This window comes from Xiphias gladius, chromosome 11, assembly GCF_016859285.1.
Source record: "Xiphias gladius isolate SHS-SW01 ecotype Sanya breed wild chromosome 11, ASM1685928v1, whole genome shotgun sequence".
NCBI classification, from domain to species: Eukaryota; Metazoa; Chordata; class Actinopteri; order Istiophoriformes; family Xiphiidae; genus Xiphias; species Xiphias gladius.
In genome coordinates, this window is record NC_053410.1 from 782,075 (window position 1) to 799,448 (window position 17,374).

Consider the following 17,374-nt stretch of genomic DNA (forward strand, 5'->3'; position numbering starts at 1 on the left):
ATCGCTCTCTACTTCCACTTACATCCGATGCAGTTAATTCTGTGGCAGTCGGCGCTGACCCCTGACACCGTTTCCTGTGGCTGCTTCACAATAAAAGCCAGCTGAAGTGTTTTCACGTTGAAAAACAGTTTGTATCGCGACACGACAGCGAGATAAAAACATAATTTAATGTGGGTTTCATGTTACATTATCGTACATCAGTGTCGGGGTAACAGGGTGACGTCCGTCCAACAGACACGTGACATTTGGTTCGTTGTACCTGAACAGGAAGGAAAGTAGAGCAGAGAGAGAGAAGCGGGAGGTCTCACTCCGAGGGAACAACAAAGACCGAGACAGAAAGCAGAACGTGATGAGGACAGCAGCTGCCTGCAGACACGGAAACTCGATACGACCCCTGACTCGACCTTCACAAAAATAAAAGTCTCACTTTACACACAACAGTAAAACACACATTAAAAATAACAATACACATTTATAAAACGAAGTAACCAGACCCTCATGGCTGAAATACTTCAGAGTAGTGCCGACCTGTTTGACAGACAGGACTTTGTGTGTGTTTGGGGCATGTTTTATGGCATTCGTGGGGTCTGAATACCAGGAGCCCACAACAGCTTTGTGCTGGACCCCCACAACTAAAAGGGCTGTTTGATTGTTAAGACCTGGCTTAGGGTTCAGGTTTAGGTCAGGGTTAGGGGCTGGGGAGTGCATTATGTCAGAGACCTGACCCCAGGAGTATAGTAAAACAAGGGTGTGTGAGTGTGTCAGACCGGTTTTTCATTCATCACCAAAGAAACAATCAGTTTCTCTAAAGCAGCTTCAGGGCGGAGAACAGACGTCGCTACAGGTGAGAACGGCGACGACTCAACCAACAGGCCACGCCCACAAGGGCCGAGCCACCTTTACCTGTGGGCCCAGTCATCGACGCCTCACCTGGACACGGCGAGAAGGTTTCCCAACGGTGGACATTCTGAGGTGTTCAGAATAAAGTTGTAATTTGTTTTAAATCTGTCCTATGAAACACTTTCAATTTATGAGAAACCTTTATTATATTTAAAGTCTTAATTTTACAAGAAAACGTTTCACAAACTTTGGTAGAAAAGTCACGTCCTTCATCTGTCAGGTTTAATACGACCGAGTATTAAAACGAACATCTGGGAATTTATTCTCCAATTTAGACTTTTGTACATTTAATGTCCAAATATTAGTTTTACTCCTAAAATTAAGTTGTTTTCATCAAATTTTGACTGATTTTTGAAATCTTATAACTGACTTGTCTCAGAATATTTCAACTTTATTCTCAGTCTCAGATTTTTTCCCTCAAGCTCCAGTCAACTAAAAAACGAACCTGTGATCGTTGAATGGTAAATCTGTTATTTTGAACGGTCAAAGACATGAAACAGGTACGAACAGGTAAAAATCTACAACACTCAGAGGACAGTCACCCTGTTCTCACCTGTGATGAGAAAACTTAAATGATTCAAGCGTCCGACGCGTCTGAGTTCAGGTGGCGTCTGCGTGAACTGAACGGGTCTCAGATCCGTTTGAATATGAGCTCAAACTTTTTTGGAAGGTGGAGTTTTGATGGAGCTAGGCTAACAGCCTCCCTCTGCCTCCAGTCTTTGTGCTAAGCTAGGCTAACCGCACACCGGAGATGCTGAAGCTGCTTTAGCGAAACTGATCTCGGAGCAGCTGCTGATTGGACCGCCGCGTCTCTGAGGCGGTCCCGCGGACTCCGTTCTGGGTCCGGCGGCTACGTGGCGAGCGATGCGGGGACGATCTCTCTCAGCAGTTTGTTGAGGGCGCTGATCTTCTCCTCCAGCGCGAAGTTCTTCTTCTCTGCGTTTTTCTGCCGCTGCTCGGTGACCTGCAGAGCTTTCATCAGCTGGGAGTTCTCCACGTACAGATCCTTCAGCAGCGCGCTCGACTTGCTGTTCTTCGCCAGCTGCACACGACACACACGCACGATGGAGACAAGACACCAAACTACAGTCAGAGCGTGGCCCAAAGTGTGCGGACAGCTGAACATTAAATATGCGCGCGTCAGTGCAACGTGCGATTCTGACTCCATGTTCGTTAACGTGCTGCTCTGAGGGTTCAATCGCTTGAAGGCGACGTCATTTCCTCAGATCACTTCAACAATAAAAGACGATTTTTTATTTTAGACGTCGCCTTGAAAAATGTTTGATTTTTTATAGACGAATGTATTTAAAGCATTTTTCAAAACAAAAGTTTGCGTGCTTCACATTAAAAGCATCAAAAAGGCATGATAGAGTAAGCTAAACAACTACACAACTAAGTTTTACGAATGAAATCGAGAGAATAATCTGCAGATTGTTCGTTGCAGCTCTACACTGCACACGTTGAGATTTTTAAGGCTGATTCTGATATTTTTAGATAAGGTCCTGAAACTTTGAAATGTTAGAAATTTGACTGGTTTATGCAAATAAAACTAAAGAATAAGAAATAAGAAAACTTTCATTCTTTGTACAAACTGTAAAATATCTTTGTGCTACTTTCTCACATAAAACTAAGAAACCAGCTCAGTGTCTGCACGATGACCAGGAAGTGAAGGAGGTGTGATGCTCCTCTGAAATGAGAACCTGTTTGACGACCGACCTGTTCTTTGAGCTGCTGGACTTTCTCCTGCAGAACCATCCGGGCCCCCTTCAGTTTGGTCTCCAGATCCTCCATCCTCTGCTGCAGGGAGGCCAGTGCCTTCTCATACTGATCCTGCACACACACACGCACACTTTAACTTCCCCTTGCATTTGGTCTCACGGTCCTCACAGACCTTAAAACTCTGATCTCCGTGGTCGACTCCGAATCAGAAGGAGATCACGGAGCACCTTGAACCGACCTGATCAGGTCTTGCTGCCGTCAGGACGTCGCTCTGCTCCACCTGCCTGTTACCTACCTGCCACTACTCCCACCGCTTCATCTCCCGTCTCCGCCTCCTTGTGGTTTTTTTTTTATGTACGACCTCGTCACCTCACGTATCTTTTAGATTGTTGTTTGGAGAAATTGTTGCTACAGTTACAGCCTCAGGGGGCGCTAGCGAGGCTGCGGCTCGGTTCGAGAAGAGTTGTTCTTTGCTCAGTGTCTACCCTTAGCGTGCTGCTACCTGCCAGCTCTGACCTGTGCGTTTACCTGCTTGATGCTGATCTGAGAGCCGCTCTGCTGGGCCTGAAGCTTCAGCGTCTCCTCCAGCTGCTGACTCCTCCTCTGCTCCTCCAACAGCCGGGCGTGCAGCAGCTCCACCTGCTCCCTGCAGCCCTCACCCGCTCGCTCCTGCAGCTCCTGCAGCTGCCTCACGTGCTGCGCCCGCACCAGACTGAGTGCCGCGTCCGCCCGCGCCGCCTGCAGGGACGAGGACGGGGTTTAATGCACTGCCGCTCTGACACCTGGTGTTCATCTTACTAGATGATAATCAGAGTCTTTTGTTCTGACCTGGTCCTCAGCCTGCGTCCGGGCCGTCTCCAGCTCGTTCAGTTTGGTCTTAAGGTTCTGCTGCTCCTGGGTCAGATTCTGGACCTCCAGCCCCTGGACCCGCAGCTCTGACAACTGAAAGCAACAGTCATATTTACAGGTGAGGCTGAGCGGCGTCGTCACAGTTCAGGTTTTCAAGGCGGTTTCACGGTCGGTGTCTGGTACCTTGTGTTGGAGCTCCTGGTTCTGGACTCTCAGTTTGTGGGTCTCCTCCTGCAGAGTGATGGAGGCCTTCTCCTCCTGCTCCTCCAGGGCCTGACAGAGCTCCTCTTTCTCCCTCATCAGCCTCCTGACGCTGGTCTCCAACTCCTCCACCTGACAGGAAGCAGAGGGTATTTTGCTAAGAGTTTGGAAGATCCAGCTCCTTCTGGACTGGAGTCCTTGGCACCAAAACCGTTTTCAAACGGACAGGGAACGAATATAAATAAATAAAACAACCTTCTCTGTGATAATGTTTCAAAGCTGTAAATTCCTGTCTCACAGCATTATAAACCTCTGTGCCGTGTTCTGGTGTCTGATAAACCGGATCTCCACAGATCCTCCCCCACGCTAACGCAGCCCCGGGTTGTTTCTGCTCTTTGGTAATGAGCCCCAACAGCCTGTTTCTCCGTTTCATCACGGGTGGATGTGTTGCCCTGGAAACTACTGTTGATGGAAACACATTTTCCTGATGTTACGTCACTGTTGTGTTTCATAAACAGGCAGCAGCCAACCATTTAACTCACGTCAATAATAGATAACGCTGTTTCACACACAGTTGGGAAAACACGTGTTTCAGGTTAAACGGATTCTACTGATTCTGTCAGAGCAGTGGTTCAACGTCCTTCATGCAGAACCCTACTTCAGGGTCTTGGATCAGCCAAGTAATCTCTCAGATGAGAGGATTTCCTGTTTGTCTTCGTCATATATCATCGAAAACTAAATGTTTTCACACCCCGAAGCGGGCTCCTGGGGAGCAGTTGGGGGGTTAGGCGCCTTGCTCAAGGGAACTTCAGCTGCAGATGTTGAGGGAGAGGAAAGTGCTTTTCATTCGCCCGCCTGCTACTTGAGTCGGATACCGACGACATCTGTACTTTAGTCAGTGACGGAAGAAGAACTCGGGTTCTTTACTGAAGTAGAAGTGCCAGTACTACGCTGAAGAAATATTTTATTAGTAGGAAAAGTGCCAGATTTAAAATCCTGCTAGTGCAGAAGTGTTATCAGCTAAATTTACATAAAGTATTAAATGTAAAAGTACTTGTTTGGCACAAAAGTGACTGATATATAATAATAAATTATAATATCATCACTGAGTCATGGAGGCTTCAGCAGTGTTTTACTGGTGGAGCTGCTTTTAGCTACGTCAGAGACAGGGAGGGAGTTTAGTCCACTGGTTCCCAACCTGGGGTCGGGCCCCTCCAGAGGGTCGTCAGATGATTCATGGGAAAGAGGAAGAAGAAACACAGTTCTGATCCACTGATCTGGATTCAGTTTTTGAACGCTTCTCTTATTTATTATTGAAATGAAAACAATGTGAGATGTTTATATGGGGAAACTTTAGTGGTTTTTAGAGAAAAGTCAGAAAATATATTTTCTTTAGCAGCAAAGTCTCCTATGTTTTGAATCGTCTGGTGACCCTGTTAGAAACCGCTGCAAAGTGGACGATCAATACTTCAATGTTACCTGACGTATTTTCCTGGGGATTATTTTTTCAGCCCTGACCTTGTTGTGAGCGTCCTTCAGCTTCTTCTGCAGGTCAGTTGCTTCCTGGGCGTGGCCCAGTTTCTCCTGACTGACGGCGTGGAGCTGAGAGCGAAGCAGCTCGGCCTCCGACTCCAGAGAGAGAACAGACTGCTGCAGCCTCTCCACCTGCAGGGAACAGAATCACGCTCAACGGTGAGACACCAGTGTGTTTGAGCAGATTCTGGGATTTGTTGTCGTCATCTTCTGGTCTTATGCTGTTATTTTTGGTTTTGTGTTGTGATTGTTTTGGAATTTTATTTGTCTGAGCTGTGACCTTGTTGTTTCGGTCGTCGGCCTCCCTCAGCAGTTTGGCCTTGTCCTCTTCCAACCGCTGCAGCTTCAGAGTCACGCTGCTGAGCTCTGCTTCCAGCTCCGACAGACGACCCAGCTGAGAAATTACAAAATATGTTGATTAATTCATCTATGTGCTGTCAACATACTTACATATACACTGAAATGAGCATGGACGTTCGTTACTGATGGTGGGAAAAGTATGTTTGAGGAGCCCAGCAAGAGTCCTGGTGGTTCCAGGCTTCTTCCATTTCACAGTGATTGAGGCCACTGTGCTCCCGGGAACACTCAAATCCTTATATACCTTTGTCCTGATCTAGGCCTCACCACAGTTGTATCATTGGAGGTCTACAGAAACTTCCTTGGACTTCATGGTTTTTGTCCTGACATGCAGTGTGAACTGCATGATGTTATTAGAAACAGGTGTGTGTCTTTCTAAACTCTGTCCATTCACTTCAATTTGCCACAGGAGGACTCCCATCAAGGTCTAGACTCATCTCAAGGATAATTAAAGCAAACAGGAAGCACCTGACCACAGTTTGGAGCCACAGCAAAGGATCTGGACACATTTTGATTTTTATTAAATTTGAAAAAATTCTAAAAACATGTTTTTACTTTGTCGTTACGGGTTATTGGTTGTAGATTGATGAAAAATCAATTTCATCCAGTTAAAATGAAATCCACAACACAATGAAGTGAAGGGGGCTGAAAACCCTCTGAAGCTGCTGTATGTGCACGGAGCTGCGAGGATCCATGTGATGTAAACTTCGTCATCTACCCGTGTCTTAATCCATCTGCACGCAGCCTAAAATGTAGACCGTGTGGACTGTACATGCAGACAAACATGAGTTCCCGTTTATGCAGGAACCCAGCGAGTGTGATCAGTGTCCCCTAATACATCCGACCCTCGAGACTGTTGCAGGCATGACGACATTTGCGTCACGTGAACCCTGGCAGATTGTGACAGATGTGGACGTCACGATCTCAGCATTACTTTAGCACAACTGAAGTCTGAGCTGAGCTTGTACCTTGTCCCTGTAGGAGCTGAGCTCTCTCTCCAGCAGCTGTCTCTCCTGCGTCCAGGACGCCTGCTGCCGCAACTGCTCTCTCTCCTGCTGCACCGCTGCATCCTGCAGCCGCCGCACCTGAAACAGACCGTCAGCCAATCAGAGAGAGGGCGAAGGGACACTACCAGCTCCGTAGCAGGACAGTGCTGAACTGTTCCTGCTAACACTTCTAATGCTTTTTAAATCATTATGTTTTTTCTTCAATGCACATGCTTGTTGACAGTGTTTTTTAAAAAACACGTGTCAGTAAGTTACCATGTAGGACAAAGAAATTCAGGATCCCACACTGTCCAAACTTTGCCGAAAGACCATTTATTCACAGACAATGTTTTGGTCTGAGGAGGATCTGTGCAACATTGTCTTTGACACATCCTCCATCCACCTTTGAGTACGATGCTTGATCCAAAAATCCTCTTCAGATTGAACCATCATCCTGGCAACCAAGATACTCTTCCAATAGATGTAATTAAAGAAAATTTGGATGCCAGGATCGAATCTTGATCATGTTTGTAGGAGCAACACCTCATCTTTAAATAAATGTTTCAAATTGCACAGTGAAGATTTCTCTGAACACAGTGGAAAAAAAAAAAAAAATAGCTTGAGACCTGTGATCCTCCAGTGTTTTTTGTTTCTGAAGCATGTAAATGAAACAAAACTGGAGAAGCAAAAGAAGACATAAGTAGGTCAAAACCTGGTATATGTCTCAACAACTGCTTTCAATGGAAAGTAGCTAAAAACTGCTTGAGAAGTCTCAACATGTCGGTGGAGGAAGTAATTTGCCAATTTGCATATTCATGAAATCATTGCATCATATTTGCATCCTGCCTAGTGTCGGCTGGTTTCAGCCCTGTTTGTTTCTCTCCGACTTTCTGTGCTCACATATACAGTGATTTAATGCAGCTGGATTCCCATAAAGGTTTTTCTCGTTTTTCTGTTTCTTTTGTTAGACGATGGAACAAGTATGAAACAGTGACTGAAACGTGGCCCATTGAGACGACATGTTGACCAGCAGTCGCTTCCGAGACGTTTCCAAGCTGCTGCTCTCCTGCTGAAATCCTGACAGAATCACCAGACACTTAAGTTAAATACAACAGCTGAGCTGAGATTTCAGGTATATTTACCTGTGAAATGATCAGCCAGAGAGAAAGTTAGACGTTGCCGTGTGGTCAATTGAATGATGCATAGAGAGGTGTGCCTGCGAGCGGAAAGCCACACCTCGTGCTCGGGGGTCAACACTGGCGACTCTCTTCTACAGAAAGTAGCTGAGGTTTGTCCAGAAAGTCGCTGGATTTTGTCGCTTGGTGCTTTTGTGAAGAAAAGTCGCTAAAGGGTCTGAAAAGTCGGTAAATCTAGAGACAAACACGCTAAGTTGGCAACAGACTGAAAACGACCCCTGACGACACAAGAGAGACCGTAATTCATTTTTCAAAGAGAAACGGCCAATGGGGAAACTCCAACACTCTGCCGGCCAACCAATGGTGTAACTTCATCAGTCGCTCACTCAGCCAGTCAGTCATAGACATTCGTGTTTGTAAAGCTTTTGAGGTCCAGCCAGAAATGACAAAACTCTGCAACAAACACTCAGCTGCTCATCACTGTCTCTTACCGTAACTCCCTCCTCCTCCTGCTCCTTGGAGACGGTCGCCAGGCGCTCCTGCAGCATCCGGACCGACTCCTGGTCTCCGCGGAGACGGGCGCTCAGCTCGGCGTTGTCGTTGCTTAGCTGCAGGTTCCTGCTGCTCAGATCCAGAACCTCTTCTCGATACTTAGAGTTCTGCAGGCGCACAGAGAAGAGGCAGCTTGGTGAAGAAACACTGAACAGTTCTTCCTTTTGTCTTCCGCACAAACATCAAACGTTGCAGTCTGGAGTTCCTAACGATTTATTGTCTTGCCAAATGGCACTTCAGCAGGACAGACCTACCTACAGACAGTTTCTCACCTCTTTGTGCAGCCTCTCTTCTTCTTCTCTGCTCCTCCCGTGTTCTTTCTCCATCTCCTCCAGTTTCCTCCTGACAGGAGAAGCAGCAGGGGTCACTTTTTTTTTTTTTTAAATCGACGTTCTGAGAACATCACTGCAACACGATCAAACTGTTCAGGAAAATCCACGCTATTTAAATAGTTTAATGCCACCAAGAAGTAGAGCCAGTGATTAAAAACTGGAGTACAAAAACAAACAATATTCTGATAAATGTACTTTTCTGTGTGGTAGAGTTTTTGCTTGTCTTCTGGGTTTTTGAATCTCAGCTTCTTAGTCAAAGGTTGGTCCTCTCACGTGTTTTCATTGCATTTAAATCCCGGAGCTGAGCATCAGCTTTCTGAATGATAAATCCCTGATGAGCTTTCAAAAACCTAGAAGGCTTTTTCAGAACACTAACAGCCGTTTCAAGGTATTTCCAGAACCCTCAAAGAGCTGTGTAACCACCTGGATAGAAAAACCTTTCATTTACTGCTCATACATTTTTTTTTTCTTTAACACAACACGTCCCAAATTTTGACTTAATTTCCTAATCATAGGAAGTTATTTCCTGCTTAGCCATGAGGTGCTGCTTACTGTGGTCACTAGACGTCTCCGTATGACTGAGTGTCTGCAGCAGCAACCCCGATTTGTGACATATACTGCGTTTTTTAAAAATGTACATCCTGTACCTCAAACAAAATGAAACCAGACAGAAAATGCGAAAAGGGTTTCAAAGGTACAATAAAGTGACATAATAAAGATCAATAGGTATCTTTATTGATCATTAGAAATGTTTTGCTGTTGCAGATGTTCCACGTGTCCACTCTGGTTCTAAAACAGAGTTTATGAGTGAATCTCCACATAGTGATGATTAAAAAGCTGCGTGTAAGAAGTTTCTCCGATTCCTGGCGGCGATGCTTTTATTCTGATTCCATCACTGCAGCTCAGAACAACACGAGGAGACTCTCTGATGAAAACTAAACCCTCTGTCGTCCGTTAGTAGAAACATGTTAAATATTCTCCATGATTATAAATGACACGTCAATCGGACGCGAGCTCCTTTTCTCCTCCTCTCTGCTTCGGCAGCAGAAACAGTCTGACGTTACTTTGACTTTTTTATCTGCACCACATGTTCAGAACAGTTTGTTCATGATCAGACAGAAAAGACCCTCAATGATAATTCCTGTGCTTATTCACGGCATCTCCTCAACCTGACTTTGATATTTGGAAATGATTCCTAGTGTTTCTGCAGCTTCTCATTCTGCTCTAGTTCTATGATCATGTTCTTGTCACCTTGTTCACTTTCACCTTGTTGAACATCACGTTCTGCTTCACTAGAGCTGGATTTACCTGCAGGTTTCACCGTTTCATCGCATTTCATACTCATCACTTTACTCATGGTTGTTAATTAACAAGTTAACAGAGTTAACAGCCAGTTGACAGCCAGCTTCATCATACAGGTGATCCAGGACGGTCAATGTCAGGCTCAGTGAAGCAAGATATCCTCAAGAGAGCCGGGCTTAGGTGAACTTGCTTCGCGGTCCAGGCCCCTGTACTTTAAAACTTGCCGAAACAGTGTTTTCTCACCTCTTCTTGGCGACGTCCTCCTCCAGGTTCTGGACTTCCTGCTGCAGGACGTTCAGTCGCTCCTGAAGAGCTCCGTTCTCTGATCGAACCTCCTCCAGCTGAGTCCTGTATCCGACACAATGGCACAAGTCAGAAACATCCTGTACCTCAAACAAAGCTCAGCACCTTCAGTAAACTTACTGATGATCAGGGAGGAAAGTAATTCTCTGCTAAATATTATTGACCGATGTTGAAATAATCTGTTTGGAAAATGGAAACCCGAGTTCATGAATGAATTTAATCTGGAGAAGCTACTGTGCTGATGATCCTAAATGAGCCTAGCCCAGATTCAGATTCAGAAAGTGCTTAATTTGAGTGTGTAAAGATCAGGTTGCTGAAGGCCTCGGTACGATTCAAACAAAGTGCTTGTCATATCGTCTAACACTACTTTCCTTTTTACACTTGAACTGACACTTCCAGCTCGATTCATCACTTACACTTTGACGATTTTTACCCCTTTCATTGCTTGAATCTTCCGCTCCTTACGTGACTTTAATTTCGGAAGATACTTCAGCTTCATTCAGTGATTAAACAAACTTCACCTTCTTTCAATATTTCAGCCAAATTTTAAGCAGCTAGAAAACATTCATTTTCTCCACAACACATCTTTTCTAGTTATGTCTCCCGTGTTACAGTATAGTTTATAACTATAAAGAGTCTGGTCTAGACCTGCTCCGTATGAAAACAGCCCTGAGAAAACCCCTGTTATGATTTGGCTGCTATGTAAATAAAATTGTATTGAATTGAATTGAATTATTTGAAGCAGACCGAGGCCTTAAATTTCCACTTTCTACAAGAAAAATGAAATTTCCTCTTGTCAAACACAGGATCAGTGCAGAAATCAAGTATCTCATTTTGAAATTCGCTGAAGAGAGAGAACAGAAAACCACAAAAAGACAACGGTGATGACAGGATGACTCAGAAACGTGGAGTTATTCACAGCGATGAACAGTCTGTCATGCGTTTAGATGTTTGTCATTCGGTTAGAGGTGAGGTGAAGAGTTAAAGCATTCCAGACAGAGCCAATCAGACTGGAGATTCAGCCTGCAGCAGTGCATTGTGGGCAATAAACTGATCAGCATTTCATTGAGTTTCTACCTGTGGACCGGAGTCTCAGACGATCGATGTGATTAGTCTTTAAAGTACTCAGTGTTTCAAGCACAGCAGCAGATGGAGGTTAGTCGTCATTCAGACCAGGTTTTGGATCTCTGAGTCGGTCTCATGCTCCACAAACCTGTGCGGACTGGCCGGGTCCATCACCTCCTCCAGAGCCAGGACCAGTTTTTCCAGCTCCATCAGCTTCTGCGTCATCTTCCTCTTCTCCTGTTCCAAGTTCTCCTCCGTCGTCCTCAGCTGGTCCTGGGAGTCTTGCAGGGCCTGCTGCAGCTGTTGGACATGCTCTCTGAGCCGGTCCAGCTCTCCGTCTTTGGCTTTCAGCTGAACGGTTAGCTGCTGAACGTCGCTGCAGTGTTTCTCAGAAGAGGACTTGGCTTGCCGTAAGAGATCAGCACTGTCTGCCACCTCGGCCCGAAGCCGATCCACCTCGCAGGTTTTGAAATTGAGCTGCCGCCTGAGGTCCAGGACCAGGTCTGCGGTCTCATTGAGCTGGGAGCTGAGGTCTCTGAGATGGTCTCTGAGAGTGGAGATCTCCTCCTCCATCTCTACGATTTGGGTGGAGAGCTGGTCGGCCAGCCGGGCATAGCTCCCGTTCTCCTGGCACAGACGACAGACCTCTTCCTTCTCCTCAGCCAGACTGGACCTGAGCTTCGAGGTCCTGGTCTGCTCCTGCTTCAGAGCCTCCTGCGTACTCTCCTCAGTGCTCCTCCTCTTGTCTAACTCCTCTGAGACTCTATCCAGCTCCAGCTGCAGGTTTTCCACAGCCATCGCCCAGTCCTTCAGATCTTGGATCAGCCTGGCGCGGTCTGTTTGTAACGAGTCCCGTTCAGCAGTCAGTTTGGAGACAGATTCAGCTTTGGTCCTCGCGGCCTCCTGTAGGCTCTCCAGCTCAGACCTCAGGGCGGTGACTGTCTGGTCTCTGGCTCTGAGCTGAACCTGCTGCTGGACGAAGGCGTCTGAGAGGCGGCTGCAGTTATCAGCCACCACGTCCCGGTCCTGCAGGATGCTGTCGGACGCAGCCCGGAGGTTTCCCAGCTCCTCTTTCAGCTGAGTCACCTGAACCAGGAGCTGCTCCTCTCCGGCCTTCACCAGCTGCAGCTCCTCCTCCACTGAGCTCTTCTCTGAGGCGAGGCGTTTACTCAAAACCTCGTGAGACTCCAGGAAGGCGATGCTCTCCTCCAGCTGAGCGCAGGCCTCCTCCAGCCTGGCTTCCAGCTCAGAGCACCGCCCGCGAGAAGCATTAAGATCTGCCTCTAACTGACCACAGCGCCCTCTGACCTCCTCTAAACTGGCCTCTGATTGGCTGATCTGCAGACTGGAGCTCCGTATGACCTCCTGTAAACTGGAGACCTGCTCCGTCAGCTGACGGACCGCCTCCTCGTGCTGCTCCTCTGTCCTCTTCTTCTCTGAGGAGAACTGGCTGCAGATCCTGGCCTGCTCCTCCCCGGCTCTCTCCTCACAACGCAGCTTCTCCTGCTCCGATTGGACGAGCCGGTTCTCCCAGAATCCTCTTTGCTCCTGCAGCTGCTGGCGCTCCCGGTGGAGCTGGTGGAGGAGGCGGCGCTGGCCCTCGGCGTGCTGCAGCTTCGTCTGACGGAGCTGCTGATGGGATTCCTCCCTGCTCACACAGTGTTGGTGTTTGCAGCTGGTTACACAGTGATAACATAGACACCAGATGTGTGGCGGCTCCGCCCGTTAAACACTTTGACGCCAAACTCCTCCATCTTAGCTTTTGGTTTTATTGGCTGTTACAGACGTTGAGGATGTTTCTCATATTTCTTATTTAATGGGTTTAATCTTAAATATTTTTATACTAAACAAATCAAATGACTTCGGTGCAATGACAGGCAGAGAAGCCATTTACACTGTTTAACATTATATACATATGGTGTATCAAACAGAGATGTAAAGCTACTCAGTTTTTTGTCATGGTAAATATCATTGTGCGTCTGTGTACAACTGGCAAAGTTTCAACCACAGATGATCTTCCTCAGGTAAAGAAGGCGATGAAGTGAACACACCTGTGTTTTATAGACAAACGGATGACATGTCACATTATTCCGTACCAGTTAGCCTAAACGAGTCAAAGGAAAAGGTTACCTTTGATGATGTAAAAACAAAAATCAGAATTTTGGTAAAGAGGCACTGCCTCTTCTCAGTGTGGAGACCTTGTCCCAAACCAACCAGTGAAGTCTAAGAACACCTGTCCAATATGGCTGCTATAGAAACGTAACATGTGAACCACCATCGAGGAAGATACTGAAAAACAACAATGCAGTGAGCCTGTATCATGTTGGACAAAATGCAAAGATCCTCAGTCAAATTAGGAGACAGTTATTTATGTTGGAGCCGTCATAGAGAGGCTGGATCACGCAGGTTGGTGTGCATGTTATATTACTGAAGAGATTTATTAAATGAGAAAGTATCTCTGTAAAAGAGCTCGACATGTCCCTGACTAGGAACTCGTCCCTGTGCACATTGAGTCTTGCACCTTTACCTGGACCACATTAACAGCAGGTAGGGACTGTGGTCCTGCTGATACAGGCACATTCTTATCGTAGGATTTATCAGACACCCCTGACTTACCTGACCAGGATCACCTCCTGGTCCATCTTCAGCTTCAGCTCGGCCTCCAGCTGGTCCTTCTCGGCACTCAGCCTCTGGACCAGGTTGCTGATCTCTCTGGCAAAGTTCTGCTCTAGCTCCGCCCGCTCCCGCTGCACCCTGGGAAAAGAAAAATCGAACATCTCTGGTTCAAAAGCTACAAAATCATTACGGTCCTAAATTTCAGCAATGCACAGAGTCGGGTGCTCACCAACATGAGCAGACGACTAAATTTACGTCACGCAGACGCAGAAAATGTAATTTGGCCTCAAAGACCTTCCTCGTGGCGACATCTTGATGATGGTCCTGCTCCATTAAAAGGTAGGAAGGCAGGGTTGATATATTTATATTTTCTATCTGAGTAAAACCCGGGTTCAGATTCCTGTCGCACTGTTTGAAACTGTTGAAAGCCAAAATAAACAGAAAGCAATATTCATTGATTTTCAGATGATTCAGCCATTAACAGTCATAACTGTCAAAAATGAAAAAAAAATCTCTCATCATTCTATTTTAGATAAAGGTTAAAAAAAGAAAATAATTCTCTCTCTTGCTATTAACAAGTGAAGTGTTGTCTGTGGTCTCTTGGTCGGACGTCCGGCATCACTAGAGACATGAATATGCTCATTATTACACCTGCTGCAGGTAATGCTGAGTCACGTCAGACCACCTTCATCCCTGGACGGATAAATCTTCTGTAATGCTACAGGTCTACAGGAGGCTGTCCGGAAAATCCCTTCAAACAGTTTACAGATAAAATCATCGGATGTGAATGTTCCTTTAAATAAATCTGGCGGATTTAACACGTCAGCGCTTCGACACTTGATGCCAAAAATTCTATAAATCCAGTATGACCATAACACAGTCCTGTGTAATGGTCATACACTCGTACACAGTGGCCTAATAAAACAAGAAACATTAAAGGAACAGACACACAAAGACATGACACGTAATCAAATATATGACACAGGGTTCCTGCAGGTTCACCAAGTTACATTTAAGACTTTTTTAATATCACATAGAACGTAATTTAATAACTGTCAAGTATGAAAGGAGGGATGGATGAATTGTTTACCAAGTGCATGGATTTACTGATATTTACATCGACTCTCCTGCTGTACATAACAATAATTCCTAATAATATTATTAACTAACTAATCAAACACGACCTGGGCCTGGATAAGCAGCAGAAAATGGATGGATGAATCAATAAGGTCCCCGTATGAATTTTACATAAAGTCAGAGGTCTAGAACAATAGCACTGACAGTTTTTACCAAAATCACATACAAAAACATTTTACGAGCAACATTACCGTCTACAGGAGGCTGCAGAACATTCAAGACCTCTGCAAATGAAGTTTAAGATTCTTTAAAACCTTTAAATGCTTTTCAGCCTTTTCAAGACCTGCAGTTATTCTACAGTTTGGTCTTCCTCACCTGCGCTCCTGCTCGCTGCTCCACCCTCCTCGTCCTCCTCCTCCGTGTTGGATCTGAGCCTGCAGTTTGTCCAGAGCCTCCTTCAGCTGCTTGACCTGCTGCTCCGCCTCGGCCTTCTGCTCCTCCAGCTCACTGATCTCCAACTGACAGACGGACAACTCAAAATACCACCCAGCAAACACTAAAAAGAGCTTAAAATGTGACTGACTGCACAAAACCTTTCAGAATTATCGTATGTAGATTTACAGCCCGTTGTAACGTTTTATATCTAGTTTATGTTTTACGTTAACGCTGCGATCGAGAATTTAAGGAGCATCCAAAAAAAATGGTTGACAGCTTTGGTGAAAGACTGAAAACTAATATATTGCTATAAAAAGATCTCCAATATATCAATCTATCCAAATTAGATGAAAGTTACATGAAAGGAAACATTAAACCACTGCACATGACAAACACCATTAAAAACACCAGAAAAAAAACAACAGAAACACCAGAAAATTGTTTATGGTTTTTTCACCAGAAAAAAAACAATCAATCAATCATATACATCATTTTTTATTTCTAACATCGTCCAGACTTTCGCAACAAGAAGCTATGCCCATAATACGTCTACATTTCCAAGAGATCAGTTTACAGGAGGAGTTTTATTTCATGTTCTTGATTCCGTCCTCTCGGTGTCAGAGTGTGACGCTCAAAGACGTTCGTGCATCGTCGTTCATGTTTTTACCTTGAAGGCCTGAGAGATGTCTTTACGTTCCACCTCCATGCTCTGTCTCATCAGATCCAGACTGCGCTCATAGTAGTTCACCTGAGGAGGAGGAAGGTTTTAATTCTCATTTCAAAATTAAACCATTTTAATCATTTATTTACTTGCTCCCTCCTTTTTGAGATTCTGTGTTACTCACTGTATTTGGTTCCTTTCATTTGTTTTGTAATTTTACATTTTTTAATGTAACTGACATGTCAAACTGTGAAATTGCTTTAAAATTGTGCTACACTGTGTGAGATGCCAGGTACAACGGGATAAACTGTCCAAATGTCCAACTGTCCAGGCGAGAGAAGCTTCTAGAGACTAAACCCAGAAGACTGGAAGCTGCAACTGCTGCTTAAGGGGCTTTGACAAGGAACTGGATTAAGGGTCTGAGAATTCAGCTTCAGGTTTTTAATACATTTTCTAAAATTGCTAAAAGCATGTTTCACTTTGTCATTATTGATCCCTGTTTGTAGATTGATGAGCAAAAATTGTAATTCTATCCATTTAAAATGAAATCGAGAACCACAAAACGTGTAAAAAGTGAAGGTGTCTGATTCTGTCTGAAGCCGCTGTAGGTAGTTTTGTATATATCACAACTCTATCACAAACCCCACTGGTCTATCATTCATCCTGTACATTACTTTGTCTGCACTTTGCTACTGTTTGCACCGTCTGGTCGGATGCTAAACTGCATTTGGTCACACTGGTCATAATAAATATAATAATATAACAGTACCTGTGTCTCCAGCTGGATGTGCAGCTGCTGCAGCTCCTGGTTGTGTTTCTGCTTCAGCTGCTCCAGAGCCAGTTCAGTCTGAATACTGACAGCAGGACCGGAGACACTGTCCAGTGAACACAGAGCTGGGGGGGGGGGGCAGGACAGTCTTTACACACAGTTTACACAACCTTTATTCTAGATGTGTTGTGTGTGTTGTGTTTCTCACCACTTTTATCAGCCGGCTGCAGTTTCTTCCTCAGCAGAGGAGACGAGCTGCGCTTCATGTCCGAGTCGTCTGGACAAAGACAAACACATAAACACACAAACACTGTGACGCCAGCAGGACGCGGAGTGAGGCGAGCAAACCCGGGACTGAGTTCAGGAGCGTGTTAGAGACAGAACTGAGATTATCGATAAAACTTGACCAGACAGAGACAGAGACCCAGCAGAGACTCACTGTGAGACATGATGAGACTACAACACACAGACAGAAGCCTGCAGACTCAAACTTACACCTGAAAGGAAGGAAGTGTGTCTGCGTCCGTCTGTGTGTGTCCGTGTGAGTGAGAGTGTGTGTGTGTGTGGGGTGTGTCCATGGT

The 17,374-nt window shown here is 45.5% G+C and overlaps 1 protein-coding gene across 1 annotated transcript in view; it reads right to left on the reverse strand.

Annotated features, from left to right (window-relative positions):
- Positions 1-147: 147 nt before the first annotated feature.
- The window catches only part of ninl (ninein-like), a 50,551-nt gene continuing 33,324 nt past the window's right edge, over positions 148-17,374 (reverse strand). Inside the window, exons 16-32 of the mRNA XM_040139401.1 lie at positions 17,002-17,070; positions 16,794-16,918; positions 16,031-16,111; positions 15,304-15,446; positions 13,852-13,989; positions 11,384-12,883; positions 10,111-10,215; positions 8,506-8,575; positions 8,173-8,340; positions 6,528-6,644; positions 5,483-5,596; positions 5,188-5,334; positions 3,652-3,801; positions 3,448-3,561; positions 3,148-3,357; positions 2,617-2,730; positions 148-1,942 (exon numbers count right to left, since the gene is read on the reverse strand). Coding sequence (XP_039995335.1) covers positions 1,751-1,942; positions 2,617-2,730; positions 3,148-3,357; positions 3,448-3,561; positions 3,652-3,801; positions 5,188-5,334; positions 5,483-5,596; positions 6,528-6,644; positions 8,173-8,340; positions 8,506-8,575; positions 10,111-10,215; positions 11,384-12,883; positions 13,852-13,989; positions 15,304-15,446; positions 16,031-16,111; positions 16,794-16,918; positions 17,002-17,070 — 3,557 coding nt within the window. The 3' untranslated portion in view covers positions 148-1,750. The remainder of the gene's footprint in view (positions 1,943-2,616; positions 2,731-3,147; positions 3,358-3,447; positions 3,562-3,651; positions 3,802-5,187; positions 5,335-5,482; positions 5,597-6,527; positions 6,645-8,172; positions 8,341-8,505; positions 8,576-10,110; positions 10,216-11,383; positions 12,884-13,851; positions 13,990-15,303; positions 15,447-16,030; positions 16,112-16,793; positions 16,919-17,001; positions 17,071-17,374) is intronic.